This window comes from Budorcas taxicolor, chromosome 10, assembly GCF_023091745.1.
Source record: "Budorcas taxicolor isolate Tak-1 chromosome 10, Takin1.1, whole genome shotgun sequence".
NCBI lineage: Eukaryota > Metazoa > Chordata > Mammalia > Artiodactyla > Bovidae > Budorcas > Budorcas taxicolor.
In genome coordinates, this window is record NC_068919.1 from 10580279 (window position 1) to 10600416 (window position 20138).

The following is a 20138-nucleotide window of genomic DNA, read 5'->3' on the forward strand; positions in this document are numbered from 1 at the left end:
TGGCTACAACCTGTGTGTATACTCAGTTGTGTCCAATTCTTTGTGACCCCATGGACTGCAGCCTGCCAGACTCCTCTGTCCATGGAATTCTCCAGGCAAGAATACTGGAGTGGGTTGCTATTTTCTTCTCCAGAGGATCTTCCTGACCCAGGGACAGAACCTACCTTTTTTGTGTCTCCTGAATAAGCAGATTCTTTACCACCTGGGAAGCCCCAACCTACTAGAGATCAATTCCACCATCTAAGCTCTAAAAATCAAAACTGTCTCCCGACATAGATGTATGGTCCCTGGGGCACAAAACTACTCCTAGTTAAGAACCACTCATCTACACAGACAGTTAAAATATAGAAACAATATTTAATATTGTAGGTCAAAACAAGCAACTTCATTTTCCTAGACTGCTGAAAGTCAGTGATGAGAGAAAAAGGGGAATATTTCATATGAAGAACTTATTTGTTTCATGAAATGTCTCTACTGTCATAGTTTGTGCTCATTTAAACAGGTAGAACAAGTTAACTCATCTAAGCCTTAGTTTCCTCATATGACTGTTACATGGATTAAATGCATAAGTGAAGTGGTGTCTGGTACACAGTAAGCACTCAATAAATATTGGTTGTTCTTATTACAATCTAGGTACTCCTTCCAATCCTAGGTTTCCAGGTCCCACTTACCAATTTTCGTCCCCAATTCCTCACTCTATACATATTTACATTTGTTTCTACTCCAAACCTTGAAGTGGTCCTAACTCTTCTTGAGGCTAGGAGGTATAAGAAAAGCGTCTGGGCTGACAGGAGGAGAGTCTGGCTGTAATTCTGAAAAAAATCTTCCCTGACTGTGGCCAACTACCAGTGACACAGGATACATGTATGTGAATTAAGAGTCAGGAAGCATGCTATTTATCCAGAGAAAAGTGAGTAAAATTAATCAAAGCAAAGAAAGGAACACTGCCTTGATTTCCCTTAGGGCACAACTACTGCTGTAATCCATATATTAGTTCAGTGTGAAAAAAGATGAACGGAATTCCTAAACTACTTGAATATACTCCATTTGAGACATTTTCTTTAAGTTCAGAGCACTTTTTATGTTAAAAGTAGACATTTCTAAAATAATTTTACTAAAGACAAAGAATTTATAAATGACCATCTATTATGGTAAGCTACTTAGATGAATCAAGTACTTTTTGAAAAGCCAACCATCAGGCATGAATCAGAAGTTCCAGAAAAGAAAAATGACTAAAAGCCTTCAAAACTGAGTTGAAGGAAAAAAGTCATTACTATATGAAAGAAAGACTGATGACTTTCTATGCAGAAATGAATACAAATTTTAATACAGCTCACCTGTAGTTTCTGAGTCAAAGAGTCCCTCTGTTCTTGTAGTTCTCTGGCATTATCAATTTCTTGTTTTAATCTTTCTATTTCCTGGAAAAAGTAGTGAAATATTTTTAACAACATTATTGTAACTATATCAAGGAAAGAGAAGGCCTTATTTTTCCCTGAAATTACTGTCCCAGTCCTTAGAAAAAGGGTGTTTAAAAAATTTCCATTATACCGAATGCAAGGGATCAATTCATCTTAATGGATATGCTGTCTAGCACAGAATAATCTGAAGCAAGTCAACGCGGTGGCTTTGGTACAGCACTGCTTAGAAACAGCAATCTGAACATTTTAAGATTGCTTCAAGCTTCGTGGATATAACTCTTTCCTGAGGTATTAAATCTTTTGACTGGAAACTAGAAAAAGCAACAGCTTGTAAAATTCATTTCACTTCTAATGGTTTTCTGTTGATTGTATGAATGCAACTCTCTTACAGAAGAAAAGGCAGTATCTCAGTCTGACTGCCTCACCATAGTTCATAACAACAGACACAGCGATGGGGAAAATGAGAACAAGCTTAGCATCACTCAGAAGAATTTCATCCTAAAAACACCCCACAACCTCACTGCATGAAATACCCTTAAATCAGAGACAGACCCCAATACTGTACACATATTTTCATGAGATTGCAGATGAGTGAGAAGTAGCCAGTTACCTCTTCCTTCACCTTCAGGGTCTCCTCCAGTTCTTGTATTGTCTGATTTAATTCTGTCTTATGGGTATGCACGGCATTGGCTTGGCTACTAACACATTCAAGCTCAGTCACCTAAAACCAAATGAGAACATAAACCAAATCGTGACAATTTCACAGGATTTCTTGCTGAAGACATACAGTAAGTCCTTCATAGGTGTATAACGAATTTTGAATCAATATATGAAAATCAACTTGGAGAAATATTAAGACAGGGTAGAATGAGCAGAATTGATCCTTTAAAAATATCAATTTAGGACTAAGGAAAAAGACCAAACAAGATAGCTAGACTTGGTCATGAAAAAGTTAGGAAAACTTAAATTAAGTGATTAATGACAGTAGAAAACCCCTATAATAAAAGTCTTATTTAAAAACGTTTTCTGAAAACAAATTCAAAACCAGCCATCTGCCCTCCATCTGTAGCCTTTAAATTAAATATGGGTTCTGAAAACTGGCCTTGCAGAAGTGAGAAAATATTCAAATACACTTCTAAAATGTAAAGGAATCTGGAAGAAAAGATATGCTTAAAATACAACTTAAATCACTTGATACTAGAATATCTTCACATCAGTAGGGTCTCTTACAGCAAAGGAGAAAAGTTCTCTATCCAGTACAAATTTACTGAGGGCCCAGACAGCAACTTAACTTCTTTTAATGGGCACTTGCTATTTTTTTAAAGAACAGAGAAGGGCACTGTCTCTAAAGCTATGCCATCCAAAATTAGTCAAAACAGACAGAAGTCAACATAAAAACACACACCTTATCAAAATCCTCTACATGTCAGGAGCTCATACATTTTGATTGGTTAGCATACAATAAATTGTAGACTATTAAGGAAACAGCAAATCTCTCCCTCGCATTTTCCAAATGGTGGATCAACACCACATTCTGTCACTCTCTCATAGCATTTTCTTGGTTTCTATTCATGCTCTAATAGCCTTGCACAGACCCTTGTTATACAGGTGGAAGCAAAACCAATGGCCTGCCACTGCACCTAATTATATCCTTTGTCTATTTTCATGTCTTCTGAAAACTGCTAACACCCATCTTTCACTGTGTGACTGCCCCACTAAAAGCCTCTCAACGGCTCCTCTTTCTCACAGCATCAAATCTAACCTCTCAGTCCCCCAAAAGCTAGCTGCAAACCATGTAAATATCTCAATGCTCAAGACACTTAGTATGTATGAACGTTCAACAAACCATGCTAATACCCATCTTGTTGATTTAACTAGAATGTCTTCTCTTACCTTTGAAAACCATTCAGAACTAACCAACCCCCCAATACTGAGCTTAGAATGCCCTTCTGTAGAAAGCCATTTCTATCTCCTCAGTGCTCAGGATTTCCTGTCTTCTGGTCCACAACACTGAACATCTGTTCAAAAATCTTGGGAATTTTCCCCTATTGTCTAATATATGTTAGTTTTCTTTGAGTATTAGGCAATACATTCCTCATGAGCAGTTCTAGTCTTGATAAGGCTGGAGTATTTTCTACTGGATTAACTTTCACCCAGTAACAAAACCATGGGCAAAATGTAAACATCAACTATTAGAAGGCCCTGGTGAGTGACCAAATTGGGCAAAAGACCGAAAGGAAGCACCATACTGAGACACATATTTACACGTCTTTTTGCCTGAAGGCGCTGTGCAATTTGGCCACACTGCCTGACTAGAATGCAAGCAAAAATCTGAGCTCTTACTTTTCCAAAGAAGTCTGAGGAGTTGGGGATGCCTCAGAACAACTGAAGCAAATCGAAATTCAGGGAACTGTATGAAAAAAAAGACCTCTTAAAAAGCATACAGACATCCCTCAAATCTTCGGCTGATTTCTGAAGTAAACGTGTAAAAGTAGGAATCACAGGGGTTCGGGTGTGTGGGAGAAATGCTGGAAGAATGAAAAAGCGTTAAGGTGTGGTAGTGCTCACCACTGAGAAGACACTTTGAGGTTAGCGTCAACACCAAATTAAGTTTCTTAGTAAGCACTTCAAGCTTCCCACTGAAACCCCAGGAGGATTACGGCTTAGAAATAAAGATTTCCAAGGACTCAAAAAATCCCCTTGAATTAAGAACAAAATGGAAATAAACCAAATGCTAAAGCAGAAGTTTACACCTTCAAAACTTCAAAGTACAGCCAGCCCTCTATACTCATGGTGGATGGGGAACCTATGGATACAAAGGGATGACTGTGTTATGCCACTCGACATAAGGAACTTGAGCATTCCTGGATTTTACTTCCTGTGAGGTGGGGCAGGGGGTGGGGCACTAGAACCAGTTCCCATCAGATACTAAGGGATGGCGACATGCTACCAGTAATTTCACTGCTTGCTTAAACAAAAATGAACACTGAATACTCAGAGGCAGATAACAGAATCTACGGGCTCTATGACATCATCTCATTTACCATGATGCTCGGGGCTGGTGCACTGAGGCGACCCAGAGGGATGGTACGGGGAGGGAGGTGAGGGGCGGTTCAGAATGGGGAACACGTGTATACCTGCGGTGGGTTCATGTTGATGTATGGCAAAACCAATACAATACTGTAAAGTAATTAATCTCCAATTAAAATAAATAAATTTATATTTTAAAAAAATGACTAGACATATGAAGAAATAGGAAAACACAACCTGTAGTAAAGATAAAAATCTCTTTATCTATACACATACATATATACAAAAGCTGAGAGAATTGGTTGCCAGTGCACTTGAAGTACCAAAAAATCCAAAAGAAGGTTACTCAGAATGAAGAGTAATGATACCTGATGGAAATTCAGATCTATAGGAAGGAAAGAAGAGCACTGGACATTATGTGAGTAAATAAACACACTTTGTTTCGTAAATTCTTTAAAATTCAATTGAGTACTTAAAGCAAAAAACTCTCAGGGTCAGGGAATACATAAAAAGGATAGCTCCCCAATGAATGTTTCTTTTGATTATAAGTCAATTATCCTAAGTTGTTTTTTTTTTTAATTGTGGTTAAAAAAAAAAAAAAAAACCACAATGAAAAACACAGTAAAAATTTATCCTCTTAACCATTTTTAAACATACAGGTCGGTGGTATTTGGAGACAGAGGTTCAGTCCCTGGGTCGGGAAGATCCGCTGGAGAAAGAAATGGCACCCCACTCCAGTACTCTTCCTGGAAAATCCCATGGATGGAGGAGCCTGGTAGACTACAGTCCATGGGGTCGCAAAGAGTTGGACAGGACTGAGCGACTCCACCTTCACTTTGGTGGCATTAAGTATATTCACACTGCTGTGAAATAGATCTCCAGAGCTTTTCATCTTGCAAGACGGGATACTATCCTCATTAAACAACAACTTCCCTCTTCCCCTCATGAATTAAGTTTAAACTTAGGATAGAAAGGTATTTACTCAGGTTCTTGCTCTCCCTCCTGTCTCTATTTAACTTCAATATTACCTCCCCTGTCATTCTGGTCTTATTATATTCCTCAAATTCTGCTCTGATACTAAGCCCATTTCCTAATGTCTAGCAAGGAGTTCACTTCTTTAAAATCATTTTTAAAAACAGAAACTAGTGCCATTGGCTTCCTGTTGGGTGAATGCATATACTTTGGATTAAAAAATTCTTTATAAGAAATTTTTGGTCTCTTGATACTAATTTTTCTTTTACTGCCCCATATTTGTATTATTGCCCCATATTTCTAATTGAAGTTATTATCTTTAACTTTTATAAAGACTTTTCTACCTGTATTTTTCAAATCGTTCTTTAAGAAATAAAGTAAAATAATAAAAGCATTATAATTGCTTCAGTGTAATTACATGTCAGTTCTGTATCTCAATTTTCTCAGGAATTGTACAGAGTCTATATTATTGTTCCTATTTCACAGATAAGAATACTGAGCAGAAAGAGAGGAATAAGCCACCAAAGGTCAGACAGCTAACAAGTGGCACAACAGGAATGTGAAATTCGGTGTTTGGACGCCAAAGCTGTCCCAATTCCTTCATTCTCAGGAAACTGCAGAAAACTGCTTTCTTAACCAATAAACCCACATATAATACAACCCATACATATGTTTTGATAACCAACAAAAATCTCCAGAAGAGGCCCCTGTGCTGAATCCGCATGTGAAGTAAGAAACCCTGCTGGCCGTCAGTCCTTATGGACAGCGGCCCTGCACTTACCCGCTTGTGCAGCCGCTCTGCTTCCTCCTGATACGCAGCAAGTTGCTGCTTCCATTGTTTCACATTGGCAGTAGACTCCAGCAGGGCTGCAGTGAGTTTGGCGTTGTTTCCTTTGAGGGTGGCCAGTTCAGCCTCCCAGTGTTTGCTGATTGCTGAACTGAAGTAAAAGAAAATTCCACCCATTACACTGATTGTTGTTACTTTAAAGAGACAGCAGTACTCAGTCCTAAGATTTGGTTTATACTTAAAAAATGTTTCAAAGACTACCCACAAAGAATAAAAACACAGATATTTCATTTAAATGCTCCTAGTGAATAAAACCTATCAAATAAATAAAGATAAGTATTTATTTTGAAATTGATTTGATTTATTTAGTAAATCAATCAAGTGGATTTATTTTATCTTATTCAGAGTTTTTAAATGCCCCCAATATAAAAATCTGCTGCAATAAACTGAACTTGGTACTAACAACTCTGATAGAATTCCGGTGTCACTTATAGAACAAAACTAAACCAATCACTTTTTCCTCATTTTATGTTCTACTTGTTAAGTTACCCAGAGTTAAGTATCTCAACAAAGACAATTTTCTATTACAAACACAATTCTGTTAAGTGAGAAGGTCCCTCTCAATAATTCCTTTCTTAACTTTCCAATGAAGAAAGAATTACCTAATTTCAAAGAAAAAAAGGTGGTTTCTCTTTCTCCTTACTGAACAACTTACTCCTATTAGTGAAATTCTACTAACCTCATCCCATTAACTAACTAGTAATGATAATAGCTTTCTTTAATCAGAATTTTAGCTTTTGAGAAGTTATTTGCATCACAGAGCAAATGTTTTGGTGGATTGATATTTTATAGTAATCTTAATACATGTAGTATAAAAGAAAGCATCGTTTCAATCATCAATATTTCTAAAGTTCATCACCAGTAAGAATACATATCAGTAGATCATTTCTGTGTCATTCTTTCCAAAAATGCATAACCATCATTCCAATTTTGAAAAAACATATCAACCCAAACTGAGGAACATTCTACAAAAAAACTGATTGGCGCACTTATGGGGAGGGAGGTGGGGGGGGGGTCCATGTTTGGGAACACATGTAAGAATTAAAGATTTTAAAATTAAAAAAATAAAAAACTATAATAAAATAAAAAAATATATAAAAATAAAAATTAAAAAAAAGAAAGTGTCAAGAAAAGGTAAGTCTGAAAACCAGAATGGAGGAGACTTAGAAGAAATAATCAAATACAATGTGGGGTCCAGACGGGTTCCTAGAACATAAAAGGGACATTGGTGAAAATCAAGATCTGTAGTTTAGTTAGAAATATGGTATCAATGTTAATTTCTTGGTTTTGAAAATTATATTATGGTTATGTAAAATGCTAACATGAAGGTAAGCTGGGTGAGGGTATATGGAAATTCTTTGTGCAGTTTTTACAATTTTTCTGTAATTCTAAAATTAGTTTTATTTTTCATCTTTTAAAATTTCATTTATTTTTAATTGAAGGATAATTGCCTTACAGAATTTTGTTGTTTTCTGTCAAACCTCAGCATGAATCAGTGATCGGTATACATATATCCCCTCCCTTTGGAACCCCCTCCTAACTAAAATTAGTTTTAAATGAAAACTTAACATTTTTTCCGAAGTTTACAGAAAAAATTTCATCAAACATGAAAGGACAAAATCAAACAAGTTATTGATTGAACAGGGCTCCCCTGGTGGCTCAAAGAGTAAAGAATCTGTCTGCAATACAGAAGACCTGGGTTCAACCCTGGGTTGGGAAGATCCCCTGGAGAAGGAAATGGCAACCTGCTCCAGTATTCCTGCCTGGAGAATTCCATGGGCAGAGGAGCCTGGCAGGCTACAGTCCATGGGGTCACAAACAGCCAGACACAACTGAGCGACTAACACACATTAATTCAACAACCCATTTCTATCTTTAAAGAGAAAGCACTTCCCATTTCTTCTTTTGTGGAATGATTTTTCAGATTCAGATTTTCTGATAAAGTATCCACTGATTCATCTTCCCTAACTGAATATGGATTTTTAAACCATCTACCAATTTTTCCACTACAGACATTAGTTTTATTTAAATAGACTTTACAATCTGACAACAAAAGTCTTATTAAACTAATTTAAACACTTGATATATGCAAGTATCAAACCTCTTAAAAATTAAAGAGCAGAGAAAATGATCTTGAATATTTCTAAAACACATATGTTGAAAACTTCTCAGTTGTAACCTAAGATTATCCTATCTTCATAAAGGGAAAAAGAATAAAAATGGGAGTGTTTTACATTTTATTTCTCTAGGTTTTATTTTACAATCTGTAGGTAGAAAAATCCATTAAGAATGTGAAAACTCAGCCGACTTTGCAATTATTTCGATCATTACTTGTGTGATATCAGATCAGCTCTCAACTGTTTTGATCTTCAGTTCTGTGTATGTCAAATGAAGACATTAGTTAAGATTTGTACTGTCCAAATGTTAGTCACTAGCTGCATGTGGCCACTTAAATGTAAAGTGCTCAAAACCAAATAGAGTAAAAAATTCAGCTTCTCAGTCCCCTTGGGTACATTTCGTATACTCAATAGCCACAGGAGACTAGTGGCCACCATACAGGAAAGCAAAAATACAGAACTGTTTATCATCACAGAAAGTTCTACATTTCCCACTGGTTTTGGTTTGTTTTTTTTTTTTTTTCAATTTTTTGCATTCTGGGCTGAACTGTGTCCACTCGTGAATGAATATGTTGAAGTACTAACTCCCAGTATCTCAAAATATGAGTATGGAGACAGGGTCTGAAAAGAGGTAGTTAAATTAAATGGGGCAATTAGGGTGATCCTTAATCCAATATGACTGGTGTCCTTATAAAAGGAGATTAGAACACAAACACGCAGAGAGGAAGGTCATGTGAAGACACTGGAAGAAGCCACCTGCAAGCAGCCCCCTGCAAGTCAAGGACAGGTCTCAAGAAACAATGCCGTCAACAACTTGTTCTCAGACTTCCAGCCTATAGAAAATAAATGTCTCCTGTTTAAGCCGCCCTCAGTTCAGTTCAGTTCAGTCACTCAGTCGTGCCCGACTCTTTGCGACCCCATGAATTGCAGCACGCCAGGCCTCCCTGTCCATCACCAACTCCCGGGGTTAGCCTGTGGTATTTGTTAGGGCACCCCTAGCAAACAAACTAACACTATGTATAGCTTAAACACATTATGTATCTAAAGTATTGTGATTCATAATAAACATATATTTTAGTTTTGTCTCTGGTTCCTAGCTCAATAGTTCCCCCAAACCCTTTGAATTTCCTAAGCAGGAAGAGCAATGGGAGTATCTTTTTAATGATATGTGGTCTTCTGTCCTTAGTTTCTGAAACTGATCCGGAGCCATAAAGGTGAAATGCATCTTGTTATTTATTCATAAATAAGCCCTGTTCAGCCACAGCTGAGTTTATGTTAATGAGGTGACTTGGGGGGATGCCCTAAAGATGAGGGGACTGAATGCTAAGGGAACCAACCACATGAAAAGAGCTGGAACTTTCAGTCTCAATCCTAGATTACTAGGGAGGGAAGAGGGACCAGCGACACCAATGGCCAATGGCTTAATCCATTATGCCTGTGTAATGGAGCCTTCATAAAAACGCAGAAGGATGAGGTCTGCAGAGCTTCCAGGCTAGTGAGCCAGAATGCATCCCTGGGCCACTCTGCTGGGCCCCGAACCCCACAGTGACAGAAGTCCCAGGGATCCTTGGGTGGAGGAAGAGGCTATCTCTGTGGAAAAGCCACAAAGCATGGTCAGGACCCTTTTCCTCTATGGAAACAAAGCCTTAAGCCATGGGAGAAGGGGAGAAAATCTTGTTACCGTTACCCTCCCAGTCACAGATGAAGACCTGTGGTGGCTAGGAGAAAAGTAGGACAATAAAACCCCAAGACAGCCCGTGCAAAGGACAAAAATAGTCTGAGACCATTAGAGTTCTCCAATCTTGGGGGAAGGGGCAGGAAACTCCTGCATAAGACTAATACAAGGCTGAATTCATCTGCTACTTGTAGGGACAGGATCACTGAGAAAACCCTACCCTGATACCCTGGGATTCAGTGCCTGCCCAAGATTGAGTGGATGAGGAAAATTGAGAATCTTAACCTATCCACTACCACCAAGCTGACAGCAGCCATCTGCTGGGGGGAGGTCAAGAGACAGACCCCCTCTGAGGCAAAGGTACACAGAAAGGACCAAAAGCTGAGGGAGGAGCAGAAACAGTAAGAAAACCTTCTAGCAATCAGATCCCAACTCTATGCACGAAGAAATGCTAGACATGTCTAAAGCCTGTGATACATGGAGATAACCATAGCAACAACAAATTCCAAATCCAGGTCAACCCCTGAGTAAACCAGCTTAACCTTCATACAAACAGGCTAGTAGAAGAATCAGGCCCATCTCCAGGAGGAAATACTATTTATCTTCATTGAATGCCTTGCTTCTGGCAATCAATTAAAAAAAAAAAATTATTAAGACACACCAAAAAAGCAAGGGGGAAAACCTATTGCCAAGAGAGAAAGCAATCAACAGGGTCATACCCATAGACAACGCCAATGTAGAATTTGTCAAAACAAGGAATACTGGTGGTGAGAATGTCAACTGATACAGTCACTATGGAGAACAGTGTGGAGATTTCTTAAAAAACTAGGAATAAAATTACCATAAGACCCATCAATCTCACTACTGGGCATATGTCCTGGGAAAATCACATTCTAAAAGACACATGTACCCCAATGTTCATTGCAGCACTATTTACAATAGCTAGAGGAAGCAACCTAAATGTCCATTGACAGATGAATGAACAAAGAAATTATGGTACATATACACAGTGGAATATTACGTAGCCATAAAAAGGAACAAATTTGATTCAGTTCTAGTCAGGTGGATAAATCTAGAGCCTGTTATACACAGTGAAGTACGTGTCAGTAAGAGAAAAGTAAATATCACATATTAACACATATATATGGAATCTAGGGAAATGGTCCTGGTGAACCTATCTGCAGGGCAGCAGTAGAGATGCAGGCATAGAGAAGAGGCTTGTGGACACAGTGGGAAAGGACAGGGTGGGATGAACTGAGAGAGTAGCACTGAGACATACACAGTACCGTAAGTAAACCAGATGGCCAGCGAGAATATGCCGTGTGACACAGGGAGCTCAGTCTGGAGCTCTGTGACAGGCCAGGGGGGCGGGATGGGGTGCGAGATGGGAGGAAGGTTCAGGAAGCAGAGGACATATGTTTACCTGTGGCTGATTCCTGTTGATGTATGGCAACAACCAAGACAACACTGTAAAGCTATTATCCTCCAATTAAGAATAAAATTTCAAAAACAAAGAATATGAAATAGCTACGTTAAAGGTTTTAATGGAAAAGGAAGACACCCTATATTGTCAGATGTTGAATTTCAACAGACCTCAAAACTATAAGAGTCAAATGGAAATGCTAGAAGTAAAGAATATAATAGAGATGAGAATTCTTTTGACAAGCTCATCAGTAAACCTGACACAGATGCATAAAAGTCACTGAACTTGAATCCAGACAAACAGAAATTAGCCAAACTGAAACACAAATAGAAAAATGAATGAAAATAAACAGGGCATCTAAGACGTGGGCAATACCAAACTGTTCAACAAATGTCTAACTAGGATCCCAGGAGAAGAGAATAAAAGGCTGAAGAAATATTTGAAGAGCTAATGGCTAAGAATTTTCAAAAAATAATAAAATACAGTAAATCACAAATTCAAAAAGCTCAAAAACATGTTACACACAGAGGAACAAAAGTAACAATTATATCACAAACTAAGTAATTCAGAAGACAAAGGGGTGACATTCCTGAAAGAAAATAATTCTCAACTCAGAACTTTACACACATAACTCTCTACATGAAAGTGAAATAAATAAACAGCTTTTCAGACAAACAACTGCTGAGAGAATTCATTACCAGCAGACATATACTATAATATTAAAGAGAGTTCTTCAGATGGAAGACTATGATACAAAATCGAAACTTGGATCTCCACAAAGACAGGAAAATATCTGATAATGATTAAAATGAAGATAGTTATAATTGAAGGTTTAAGGCAACTCAGAGGAGAAAAACCAGTCTTTTAAACAAACAGTACTGAAACAACCGGATAACTACACACAAAAGGAAAAACAAAGAATCTTGGCTCATATCTCATATTCTATACAAAAATTAATCAAAATATAAACTTCTAGAAGAAATCATAGGAGAAAAATCTATGTGTCCTTCAGGTAGGCAAAGGGTTGCTTAAATACAACACCAAAAAGATGATCCATTTTAAAAAACTAAGAAAAGAGAATTGAATAAGAATTGAGACATTCTCTCTGAAAGACATGATTAAAAAATGAAAAGAGATTCTGGAATACAAGAGTGGATCAACCAACAAAAATCAATATAAGATACCACATTAGCAAGAACGAAGGAGAAAACCATGTGATCCTCTCAGCTGATGTAAACAAAAAGCACTGAAAAGTTTCAACACCCTTTTGTGATTCAAAGCACTCAATAAACTTGGAGTAGAAATAAATTTGCTAACATAAAAAGGCCATATAAGTAAAGCACATAACTAATATCAGACTCAGAGGTGAAAGACTGAAGCCTTTTCCTTTAAGATCAGAAAATAAGAGAAGCATTACTATTTCACCACTTAAAATTCAATACGGTACAGAAAGTCCCAGCCAGAGGAATTAGGCAATTAATAGATAAAAGGCGTCTAAATTGGAAAGGAAGAAGTGAAATTACCTCTGTCGTGGATGACATGATCTTACATGTAGATAATTCCAAAGATTTCACAAAAAAAAGCTGTTAGAACTAACAAATGAGTTCAGCAAAGCTGCAGGGTATAAAGATCGGCACACGAAAATTAGTTGTGATTCTACAGATATTGAACAATATGCAAAGGAAATTAAGAAAACAATTCCATTCACAACAGCATTAAATAGAATAAACTACCTAGGAATAAACTTAACCAAGAAAGTGAAAGACCTGTACAATGAAAATAAGTTGCTGAACGATATTGAAGACACAAATAAACAGAAAGACATAACCGTGGAGATGGATGGAAGATTTAATCTTGTGAAGATGTCAATACAACACAAAGTGATCTACAAATTCAATGTAATCCCTATCAAAATCCCAACAGTGCTTTTCAGAGAAATAGAAAAATCTATCCTAAAATTCATATGGGCATCTCAAGGAATTCTGAATAGACAAAACAATCTTGAACAATCAAGAACAAAGTTAGAGGTCTCCCATTTCCAGATTTCAAACTTATTACAAAGCTACTGTAATCAAAACAACATAGTACTGACATAAAGGAAGACCCACAGACCAAAGGAACAAAGCCCAGAAATAAACCCTCACGTATGGGATCAAACGATTTTCACATCTATGGTTGCCACGGACATTCAATGGGAAGACGACAATCTTCAACAAACGGTGCTGGGAAAACTGGATATCCACATGGAAAAGACTGAAGTTAGTTCTGGGCTTCACATAATAGGCAAAAAATAACTAAAAACAGATCAAAGACCTAAGCGTAAGAGCTAAAACTATAAAACTCTTCATAAGAAAAAATATATATGAAAAGTTTCATAACACTGTACATGATTTCTTGGATATATCATGGGCAATAAAAGAAAAGACAGATACAGCTGGACTATGGCAAAATTTAAAACTTTTGTGCATCGAAGGATACAATCAAGAGAGTGAAAAGGCAACCTACAAACTGGAAAATAAATTTGCAAAACATATATCCAGAATCTATGCAGAACTCCTACAATTCAAGACCAAAAAACAAGTAGGCTGATCACAACACAGACAAAGGACTAGAATAAACATTTCTCCAAAGAAGATACACAAATGGCCAGTAAACAACTAAGAAGATGTTCAACCTTGCTAGTATTAGGGAAATGCAAATCAGATTCACAATGAAATACCACCTCACACCCATCAGGATGGCTACTATCAGAAAAGCAGAAAATAACAAATGTTGGTGAGAATGTGAAGCAATTGGAACCCTTCTGCACTATGGGTGGGAATGGTGAAGTTGCTATAGAAAACACTATGGCAGCCCCTCAAAAAATTCAGAATACAATAACCATATAATCTAGCAACTCCAATTATGGTAAATATCTAAAATGTATTTGTACGACAGTGTTCATAACTGTATCATTCACGATAGTCAAAAGACAGAAGCAACCCAACAGTCCACTGACTCATGGATAAACAAGATGTGGTATATACTTCATACATACAGGGGAATAATACTGAGGCTGCAAATGTAAGGCAACTTTTATACATACTACAATATGGAAGAACCTTGAGGACCTCATGCTAAATGAACTCAGTCAGTCACAAAAAGACAAACACTGTATGATTTCACCTATATAAGTTTCCCATGGTGGTGGTTTAGTTGCTCAGTTGTGTCTGACTCTTGCCACCCCACAGGCTCCTCCGTCCATGTGATTCTCTAGGCAAGAATACTGGAGTGGGTTGCCATTTCCTTCTCCAGGGGATCTTCCCAACCCAGGAATTGAACCCAGGTCTCCTGCATTGCAGGCTGATGTTTTACTGACCCAGCTACACAGGAAGCTCCACCAGGGAAGCCCTAGGCAAAACTAGAGGGACAAAAAAAAACAAAAAAACAAAAAAACAACAGATTAACTGGGTGCTAGAAACTGAGGTACCAGGGACAGGTTGACTTCCAATGAGCAGCAGAGAATTTTGGGGGGCGTCTGGACCTTTCTCCACCTTGATAGAGTTGATGAGTACAGAGCTGCACACATTTGTCAGGACTCATACAACTAGATACTAGAAGAGATGAACTTTACTATATATTATACTTCAAATAAAAAACATCACACAACTAAAAGGAAAAAAAAAAGCCTTTCTAAGCCCTCCTAGATATTCTTTCTGTGGGACGACAAATAACAAGAGCTGGAAAGTCAGGTCTTCTTAAAATGGGTAGAATGGTCTCTAGGCTTCTCCACTCTGTATTTGTTGGCATGGGAAGAGACTGGGTGGGCAGGAAAGAACAGCTGTGAGACAAATAAAAGAGTTGCAAACAAAAAGGAAGGAGGTGAGGGCAACTGGAGACGGTGATAAGGAGCAGACAGGAGAGACAGGATCAGAGAGGCAGAGACACACAAAGGAGAGGGGTGGGGCATGGACAAGGTGCGCTCAAAATGGATTTGCGCAGGAAAAAACCAAAACAACGCCCCTGGAACAGGAAACACAAAGACGAATGTACAAGGCTTTGAAATACTATAACCTGTTGTAACTTCATATCCCTGAACATGTTCTGAACCTCTAATATATTTTAAGTAGTGATGTCTGGCCACAGAGAAGCTTATCAATGGGTTCCCATTAACCTTTTTATTTCCTCTGCAGAGCCTCAAAGTACTGCTGAGTGCACTAAAAATCAAATGCTGAAGAAATTGTCACATCATTTTTATGCATATTGCATATGAGTACAGTTAACTGTCACAATTTGAGACCTAATAGACCCAAAATGAATACTATAGCAAAGCAGTTCAATGCTAAGTTTTTGTGTTTCTACATTTTTTTATACTCATTTCCAAGGTAAATAAGTATGTGTCATTAAGGCAGTTTTGCAGTATCAACCAAAATTTCATCTTTATTGGTAAATCTGAATCTTTGGGAACATTCTTGCTTCCCGTACTTTATAAGCTACTCCTTTAATAATCTGTCTTTCTAGAGCACAACTCGGGAAATAAGATGTTTTAGGTTTTTTGTCAATCTGCTCTGTTTTCTCTTTACAGCTTCTTCATATATTCCTTTCACCATTCAGTGTATTAGAATATCCTCCACAATTTCAGCTTATAATGAATTCTAGAGTAAACTGAAGGAAGGTCCACATGTGAGCTATCTCAGATGTGATCGGCCCTTACATATAATATTAAATGCTTGGCACATTCTTGCAATTTTGCAAAAACATTGTTCCTTGCTTTAATCTACAACTCTAAGATATCACATTCCTCCCCGCCACAGACTGATTTTTAGCAGTAATGAATACCTTGGGATTAATCCTGATACCAAAATTTTTAATTGACATGTTACATTTCAGAATACTTGTTTAATAAATGTTGGGGTTCTCTAGCTACTAATTTGGTCCTTTTTTTACAGGTACAGTTTTGATAGTTTCACATTAACTGTTCATGAAGAAACTGTTTAGCTGCAAACATCAGAGTCAGAAGAGATACTGAAATACCACTATGATCTCATGTCTGTAGCTGGACTAAGGGCAAAATAATTCTTTATTCTTGTGACTGTTTGGTAAAGTTTCCCTTCAAAAAGGACCAGTTGGTTTCCTGTTGGCTTCAGCTCTAGAAGTCAGATGAGGGAGTTCAAAACACTCCAAAAACATCATTCGAAATGTTCCTTAAACTGGAATTTTACTGTTTATCTAACATCAGAAAGAAAGTAGTAAACGTCATTAAATTAGTTACGTAAAATCTAAAAGAAAAAGTTGTTCAAAAGTACTACCTAACAGATGTAACAAAATTAGAGTCTTAGGCACAAACAATACACTTACTTAACCTGTGGAGTGAATCCTATACATGAATGGTTAGTTATAGGGCTGAAGAAAGCGGCCTTTCTTCCATACCTCCTGGTCCGGCATCCACTATCAATCTCTGAAAAGGTAGTTCTTTGTATATACTTCCTAATAATCATGTTAATTATGTAAAACCATGAAAAATATCCAGAGAAGCTTTCAAAAGCGAATTTAAGAACAGGTTGCAACAGGCTTACTTCTGGACATTAATCTTGGTAGGGAGGTCGCTCCCTCACTGTGAAAGTAGGAGGGCTGATGCCAGCACCCCAGACGCTGCTCGCCCTCAGGACCTGCTGTCGGTTTCTCTCCTCACTGCCCCTCCACGCCCGAGAACGCAGAAGCATGGACGTCAGCCTATCTGTGTCCCTAGGAGCTCTCGTGCCGGCCCACTGGACCCAAGCTAGTTCCGCTGAGAAACAAACGCTTTATTGATACAATATGAGTTATCCTTTTAAAAAAAGGAAAGAAATACCTCTTAAAGGAAAGGAGAGTAACTTTGTATTGTTTATAAACATATTTAAAGAGCCTAGTATACCAAAGGATTTTTCTACTAGATATAGCCGAAAGCCTAAATTTGCCTAAATGCCTAACAAGTTGCCTCTCAAAGCTGGCTGTAATTCTAGCCGCTTCTTGATCCTTATGCTTATCCTTGGGACCTTCGCACCAGACGGTCCCATTGTTCCGTTCCTACTCTCCTTTAGGCATCTGCCTCTAGACTGCTGCCTCCCCTGACCCTTGCTTTTGGTGTTTGCCACAATAATCTCCCAAGTTTTACTTTCCAGCTCAGATTCCTTCCCTGTCTCACAATCCATTATCTTCGCACAGAGCCTGGCATGTCTGCATTAACACACAATACAGAATGTGATGGCTACTGGCAAACAGATGAGACTTGGTCGCCATGAAGTCTTAAAGACAGACCTGTCATGAACTGGAAATCGCACGGTCACACTCAGGAAACACAGTGTTCAGAACGGAATTGGAATTTAAGTATTAAAGCTTCTAATAGACAATGGCTTGGAAGAAAATCTCAGAGACAAGAGTAAAGTCTTTAAAGAAACACTGTATCACTAATGCCATTGACAGCCCCAAAAGGCAATACTGGGTTGAAAAACTGGACATAAATTACAGAATCAAAGTGAATCAAACAGTTGGACTCTAAATTTGATGAAATTATAGGAACTTTTAAACCATTTATTTTACATCCATTACATACGTACCAAAGTCTTAACACAGATATATTAACATCTATGTATAAATATATCTGAAAGAGCTGTTATAGTCAGTTTAAACTGACAATGTTTTTTTTTACTGGTAGTATGTAAATAACAGTGTTGTCTTATCAGAGGACCATCTAGAATCAGCTAAACTACAGAATTTGGCTTAGTTCTGGTAAAGAAACTGAAACACCATTGACTTTTCCAAGGAAGTTATTAATCTGAAGCAAATTACTTCAAAATGTCTGATGCATAGCTGTATCAGTTTGTAGACTGAAATTTCTAAGTTGTGAAGAATTCTGTTAAAAGTACACATTAAGCAAGAACAAACTGTAAACCAGTGATTAAAAGTATAGGTTCAGAAACATCGAAAATTAATACAATATTATAGTTACGTCTCAATTTTCAAAAGGCACAAGCTCAGAACTCTGTTATTGACGTGGTTTAAATCATGGTTCTAGTCATTTGCTAGCTGTAGGACCTCAGGCAGGTAATCTAATCTCACTGCGTCTGTTTCCTCATCTGTAAAATTAGGATTAATACTAACTCTTCTCATTGATTTTGAGGAGTAAACAGCCCAAATAAAAGTACCCTTGAAGAAAGCACCTAACAGTTAAATGTTAGTGCCTTTTATATGTACAGGCAATAAAGAATCCTGAAAGAATCTTCAGTGAGCTATAAAGCTAAAAAAATTTCACATTAAATATTTCACAGGAGATATTTTTGATTAATGATGTAAATAACTTAGATATGATGTAAGTGAAACCACACCAGGTATACACTCCATGATTTTTGCTGTCACCTTTAGGTACTATAGGATATACTATTTATAAGTTTAAACCTTTGGTGTAGACCTAAGAATAAATTTATCAAGCTAATGAGGAGTGAGAGAGTAAGTGAACAAAAATGATTGTCATAAAGTGGTATGGTTGATTTCTGACTGTGAAGGGTGAGAAGAAAGGGTGTAAGGGAAAGGAGAAAAAGCTATCTAGTGGGCCTACTGCTAGTTCATAAATGAGAAAAGAAAAAAATTTACTCCAGGTGATATGGTGAATTACGCATCTATTACCTTCATGCAAGTCAATACTTGCATTGGTTTCCCTCTTATAAAAACTGATTAGTGACTAAAAACTTAGGCAGACCTTGATGTTAGAGTATTCTATTGGGGAGGTATCTTCAGGGAAACAGACTTACATACTAAATAAAGAATTATGTTTCTCTTATCTGTTATGAATACACAACTATCTTCTACAAAAAAATGAGATCAATTAATATTAAGCCTATCCTTTTATTTATAGGGTAAGAGCATATAATCATACTTTATTTAAGAAAGAAATGAGTATTTTTATCTGTCCATCTGTAAGTTTTAGAGGCTAATAAGATGCCTGTTTTCTTGCAAAGTAGGTGACTTAAAGTCCATCCTAAAAATCGTTCAGCACAATATTTAGTACTGTTGAGGAAAAACATTATGAATAAAAATCACAGTACTGGCAGAATGGAAAAGATGCTATTAACAGAGATTTTGTCAAAACTAAAATTGAGTAGAAATTATTCAGTAAATATATTTACTGAAAATATAATTTTCAATAAAATCTGATTTCCAATTTCTTGGTATAAAAAATTTCATTCTTTTAGAAACCAACTGTAATCAGTAATTTAGCTGACCATTATTTGATACTCACAATCAGAGAACTTCTGCATTTCAGTTTGCTGTTGTTGTTTAGTCACTAAGTTGTGTCCGACTCTTTGTGACCCCATGGACTGTAGCCCATCACGGTCCTCAGTCAGTTCAGTCGCTCAGTCATGTCCGACTCTTTGCAATCCCAAGGACTGTGCAGGCCAGGACTCCCTGTCCATCACCAACTCCCGGAGTTCACTCAAACTCATGTCCATTGAGTCAGTGATGCCATCCGACCATCTCATCCTCTGTCATCCCCTTCTCCTGCCACCTTCAATCTCTTCTGCCCATGGCATTTCCCAGGCAAGATAATGGAGTGGTTTGCCATGCCTTCCTCCATGACCCGACCTAGGGATCAAACCTACGTCTCCTGCATTGGCAGGAGGGTTTTTTAAATCACTGAGCC

General features: G+C 37.5%; 1 protein-coding gene across 4 annotated transcripts in view; it reads right to left on the reverse strand.

The window, feature by feature from the left end:
- Window positions 1-20138, reverse strand: part of HOMER1 (homer scaffold protein 1) — a 139038-nt gene that overhangs the window by 23264 nt on the left and 95636 nt on the right. For all 4 annotated transcript variants that reach the window (XM_052646365.1, XM_052646364.1, XM_052646363.1 and 1 more), the window contains exons 6-8: window positions 6202-6358; window positions 2029-2139; window positions 1338-1418 (exon numbers count right to left, since the gene is read on the reverse strand). In XM_052646365.1, the coding sequence (XP_052502325.1) occupies window positions 1338-1418; window positions 2029-2139; window positions 6202-6358 (349 nt within the window). The remainder of the gene's footprint in view (window positions 1-1337; window positions 1419-2028; window positions 2140-6201; window positions 6359-20138) is intronic.